Here is a 4,936-nt window from a genome sequence, read left to right as displayed (position 1 = left end):
CAGTGATTCTGTGATTCTGTGATTCTGAGTCCTCCAGGATGCCTCCAGATGTCCCAGTCTCCCCAAGAGAACCCAGTGCCCACAGGAAGGCTGCATAGCTGACACAGGGCAGCAGTGTGCTGGTTTGTGGCCATCCTGCCTTGTTCAAGCCAAATCCTTTGCTTAGCCTCTCCCCACAGAGGCCTGCCAGGCAGGCTCCTTGTGCTGGGATGAGGGACAGTGTGGTTAGGAACCTCACAGCTCTGCAGGATACAACCACCCCCCACACACACCTTGGAAACGAGGCCAAACGCAGCAACTAGGCTCCCTACCCTTAGAATGGGTGCCAGGAAGACGGAGACTCCCACCAGGGTGAAGATGGCCAGGCCGGTCAGCCGCTGCTCCCTGTGGGTGGCAGTGCAGGTGTCACAGGTGCCTCAAGTTTCCTCAGGAGCCAGTGGCCCCCCTGGCCTTCATGGCCCCAAACACCGCTGCTCTTCTCAGCTTTGATGGCCGTGGGGGCCAGTGGCATCTCCAAGGAGACACAAGCAGCCCCAAAGCACTGGGCTGATCGCCAGCATGGGCATCTCTCTGTCCCCTGGCTCTGCAGCCCTAGGCACAGGTCCCCCAGAGCAGGGTCCTGGCTTGTTGTGTACCTGATGCCCAGGTATTCAGGGTGTTCCCCTGGGGCTGAGGTCGTGCTCTCCTTCCTCAGGCTTTCCATGTGTGCCAGGGAGATGACGGTGGCCGAGACATACCAGGGGAGGCCAGTGGCAGAGGTGACCACCATCAGGAGGGAGACACAGAGGAGATCCAGGTGAAAGCCTGCTCCTTTCTGCAATGGGAGAGGCACTGGGGATGGAGGCAAGCTCCCTGGCAGCATCAGAGGGGCAGCAGTGGGTTCTGCCCACCCTGAGGGCCATTTTAGGGTGCCGCTCTCTCCTGGCTGCTACCCTGGTCTCACTGGGACCTGACTCCTCCTCACTGGCTGAGTCTTGCCTGTCCCCCACTCACCTGCAGCTTGTACTCCCTGCGGTTAAGGATGACAGCTGTGATCTGCTGGTCCATGAAAATGAGGATGGTGACGAGGACGGCAGGCACTGCAGACACCAGGCAGACCCACCATGGGTTGGCTTCAAAGGGGAAGATGATCCAGCCTCGCCCTGGGTTCGTGGGCTGCAGGGAGCAGAAGGGTCACAGCAGCCACCACCCACCTGTGGGCTGTGTGGTGCAGATGGGTGATGGGACCAGTCCCGGGTGCCTATGCTGGGGCCCTGTGGGCACCTGGGGATGCTCCATCTGGGAAGAGGAAGAGCTTCCTCTCCCATCCTGGAGATACTCCTGAGCAGTGTGACCCACCAGCCCCCCAGGAGGACACCCTGGCTATGGCAGAGCAGGGGGTTGCTCCAGGGCACCAGAAGCCATGAGCCTGGCATGTGCCCTGAAGAGCAGGTGGAAGAAGTGGCATTTGGCATTGATGATGGCAGACTCAAGGAGGTGGTGGAGACACTGGGCTTTTCTGAGGTGCTGCCAGCCCTGTTCCACACCCAGGGTGGGGAGCCCAAGCTCAGACTTGAACGTGTGTCTCTCACTCCAGTGTGAGCTGTACCATGACGTGGTTAGTCTGGGATCAAGATGGGTTATTTACAGAGTGTGGGATCAGGTGCAGTTCAACCCCTTCCGGTTTGCTGGGGTGCAGCTCGGATCCCTACAGGGCTGGAATTTGCAGTGGGAAGGACTGCAGCAGCATGGCGAGGTGGCCACCGTGGGGGGCACAGACCCATTCCCCGACAGCGCCATGCCCACCCTGCCAGCACCTTCAGCTCGCTGGGGATGAGGAGCTTGGGGGTCTCCAGGCCCAGGGTGGCATCAACGATGCAGGAGGTGAATATGGCCAGGATGATGGCGAAGTCGCCTACCAGCTTCCGCACCTGCAGATGGAGAGGGCTTGTCCTGGGCTGGCTGGGGCAGGGGCTGCCCCAGGAGCACCCCTGGGATGCAGCACCAAGAGCCATCTGCACGCTGCCAGGCCGGGTGGCCATTCTGCTGGGGTAGCTGGAGGATGCTCACCCCCGCAGGGAAGTACCGGCTGCTCCTGAAGCGCTTGAGTGCAGTGCAGGAGAGGAAAGTGCCCCCGAAGAGCAGGAAGGACATGAGGGTAACGTTGGGCACATACTCGCAGCTAGTCCCCAAGAGGTGCCCACCTTGACTCAGACACTGGGTTCTGCTCAGCCTGGCTGTGGCAGTGGGAGGCTGCAAGGAGGAGTCACACACAGGCACTTGGATGCTCACCACAGCCCCTTGTCTTCCCGCCCAGGAGCAGAAGCTGTACCTGATGGGGGACCAGGGGTGAAGCGAGCAGTGTGTTGTTCTCTGAAGAGCTGTGACCTGCAAGGGGACAGTGGGCTCAGGATGCCATGGGGACCATGGGGATGCTCCATCAGAGGTGACTGGGATGCTCCATCAGAGGTGACTGGGACTGCGCTGCTGTCAGACTGGTTCCCCAGGGTCTCCTCAAGGGCTCATGGTGCTGGATGGCGCCCCATGGGAGCCCTGAGGCCTCAGCACCAACTGGTGTCCAGGGAACACCAAGAAGGGACATTCCTGCAAAGGGCTTAACTGAAGCACCAGCCACTCAGAGGCACTGTTGGCACCAGGCTGTGCCCAACGCTGATGCTTTTTGTACACTGTGTCCTCTATGTGTCAGTGTGGACACATCTTTAGACCCAGCCCCTGGCATCCCCCGTCTCAGAGCCATGGAAGCCAGACCAAAGCTCTCCCTGCTCCCAGCACAGCCCTGCCTGGTGCCTGGGTCGTGCTGGGAGGCATGGGACAGATGGACAAATGGCATGGAGGAGAGTGGAGGAAGGTGCTGTTGTGGTTGGATAGGCCAGGACGGTACAGAGCAGCATCCTCCTCCAGAGCCTTCCCTCATCTACCCAGGCGGCAGGGTCTCAGTGGTGTCCCAGGGCAGCAGCATCCCACTCCCCACCAGCCCTGTGCTTGCTTGGGCTCACCAGGGTTGGACAAGTTGCAGATGCAGATGTAGGATGTGACATCATCCAGACGGTATTGCCAGTTGATGGGGAAGGTGTCTGCCAGGCTCAACATCTTCTTCAGGGAGTCATAGATGAATATCAAGCTGATGAGGGCGCAGAAGCCTTCCTCGGTAAAGCGGGTGAAGTACCGCACCAGGTGGCTGGCCTCTGTGGCCACCAGGACTAAGCCAAAAAAGGCCACCCAGAGCCCAATCCAGAGGCGAAACTCCAGGTAGTCCAGGCTGTGGTCCCTGGTAGGAAGGGTGACCCAGAGCCTCATGTAATGCCCTGGCCAGGGGACACTGGCCCAAGAAACCATCCCTGGCAGGGTACTTACTTGCTGAAGGAGAAGAGGAGGCGCTCGAAGACCAGCATGGGGCCAGTGCTGCTCAGGATGGTCAGGGGCTGGCCAGAAAAAAGGCAGAAGACGAAGCCAGCAAAGGCTGTGCCCAGGAAGCTCTCCATCACCCCCTGAAATGCAGGACACCCTGCTTATGGTGGGGACAGGGGTCCCAGGCCTGTTCCCGCAGTGGCATAGCCACAGTAAGCCACCCACACATCCCTGCACTGCAGGGTACAGGGACAGCACTCAGGGACCACAGGCCAGGAAAGGACGCAGGATTTGGGCAATGCTCAGGATGCCCTTGGGGCACCGCTGGCTCCCCAGGCACCAGTGGCAGGTGGGCACCCAGGAGACATGTAGGCTGAGCCAGGCGGGGCTGTTGCAGGGCACCCCGCAGCTGCACTGACCTGCATGTTGGCAGTCGCATCCCCCAGCATGCCCCCGAAGGTGATGGCGTTGGTGACCGTCGCCAGGTAGATGTAGAGCACTGCTGAGAGGCACTGGGGGTGCAGGGCATCAGAGAAGTCGCTTCCGTACCATGGTGCCTTCCTCTGGATGTCTTGCAGCAGCCCCCCAAAAAGCCTGAGGGAGCAGCAGGAGGTCTCAGAGCAGACCCGCGGCTGGCCATCACCCTCTGAGAGCACTGCAAGGCAGGGGGTTCTCCTTCTTCAGGAGACACCAGCCCAGAGTGGGTTGGGTGTGGTGGCCCCACGTGCCGGTTACAGCCAGTGCCCTGCCCCGAATTCAGCATCCCACTGCACCTCCCACTACCTTCATCCTTCCAGGCACCCACCTGCCCGTCCTCTCCAGCTCCTCCCTGGAGCATGGGTGCCCCAGGCTGGCTCTGTCCACAGCTGCTGCCGTGTCCCTGTTGCCATGGGATGGCCCATTAGACGTGTGCACAGTGGTCCTGTGGCAGACCAGAGCCTAAGAAAACAGGCTTGAAGTTGGAGTCCTCAGGACTCAGCTGTGTCTAGGGGGACAGGGAGAACGGAGAGGGCACAGGAGTGCATGTAGGTCTGGGGGGCCCCATATATCCCCTGATAATGAGGAAGTGGAGAAAGATCAAGAGGAGGAGGAGAGATGTGGGTATTGATCTAGATGATCTTCAAAGGTCCCTTCCATCCTAACCATGATATCCTTCAGCAAGCCCTGGAGCCAGGTGTAGCAGGACCACTTTGGGTGAAGGAACCAGGCAGAGGTGGAGGTGTCCTGCTCAGAGGATGAGTTTCACATGTGAGTGCTGAAAACCAGCATTCCCAGCAGCTCCTGCCTGAAGGGCATGTGGGACATCCCCTGCCAACTGAGACAGCAGAACTAACAGCAGAAGGGACCAGAGCTGCAGAGGGGCTTGGCTGGGAGGACCCCACTGGCAAAGGCTGGCTTCTGGGTGGCTTTCATCCCCATGGAGATTTCAATGTCACATGTAAAGGATGACACCTGGGACCCTGCAGAAGGGCTGGCAGAGGCAGCAGGTGCCCTCCTCCAGCCTACCTCCTGTGCAGAGACAGCAGACACCTTGGTGGAGGAATTCGGGCACTGGGATCCCATTTCCCGGGAGGAAGCACAGTAAGCT

At 60.0% G+C, this 4,936-nt stretch overlaps 1 protein-coding gene across 1 annotated transcript in view; it reads right to left on the bottom strand.

Annotated features, from left to right (window-relative positions):
- Nucleotides 1–311: 311 nt before the first annotated feature.
- SLC4A4 (solute carrier family 4 (sodium bicarbonate cotransporter), member 4) overlaps nucleotides 312–4,936 on the bottom strand; it is a gene marked incomplete at its 3' end in the record, with an annotated part of 10,389 nt that continues 5,764 nt past the window's right edge. Inside the window, exons 7-17 of the mRNA XM_008936370.1 lie at nucleotides 4,855–4,936; nucleotides 4,154–4,270; nucleotides 3,768–3,942; nucleotides 3,355–3,488; nucleotides 2,997–3,268; nucleotides 2,312–2,367; nucleotides 2,050–2,232; nucleotides 1,797–1,910; nucleotides 994–1,155; nucleotides 636–814; nucleotides 312–384 (exon numbers count right to left, since the gene is read on the bottom strand). The exon at nucleotides 4,855–4,936 is cut by the window's right edge and continues 97 nt beyond it. Of these exons, the coding sequence (XP_008934618.1) occupies nucleotides 312–384; nucleotides 636–814; nucleotides 994–1,155; nucleotides 1,797–1,910; nucleotides 2,050–2,232; nucleotides 2,312–2,367; nucleotides 2,997–3,268; nucleotides 3,355–3,488; nucleotides 3,768–3,942; nucleotides 4,154–4,270; nucleotides 4,855–4,936 (1,547 nt within the window). The remainder of the gene's footprint in view (nucleotides 385–635; nucleotides 815–993; nucleotides 1,156–1,796; nucleotides 1,911–2,049; nucleotides 2,233–2,311; nucleotides 2,368–2,996; nucleotides 3,269–3,354; nucleotides 3,489–3,767; nucleotides 3,943–4,153; nucleotides 4,271–4,854) is intronic.

Source organism: Merops nubicus, unplaced genomic scaffold, assembly GCF_000691845.1.
Source record: "Merops nubicus isolate BGI_N331 unplaced genomic scaffold, ASM69184v1 scaffold45232, whole genome shotgun sequence".
In the NCBI taxonomy this organism is placed as follows: Eukaryota; Metazoa; Chordata; class Aves; order Coraciiformes; family Meropidae; genus Merops; species Merops nubicus.
Note: the sequence above shows the minus strand (reverse complement) of the source record. Positions and strands in the feature narration are given on the sequence as shown.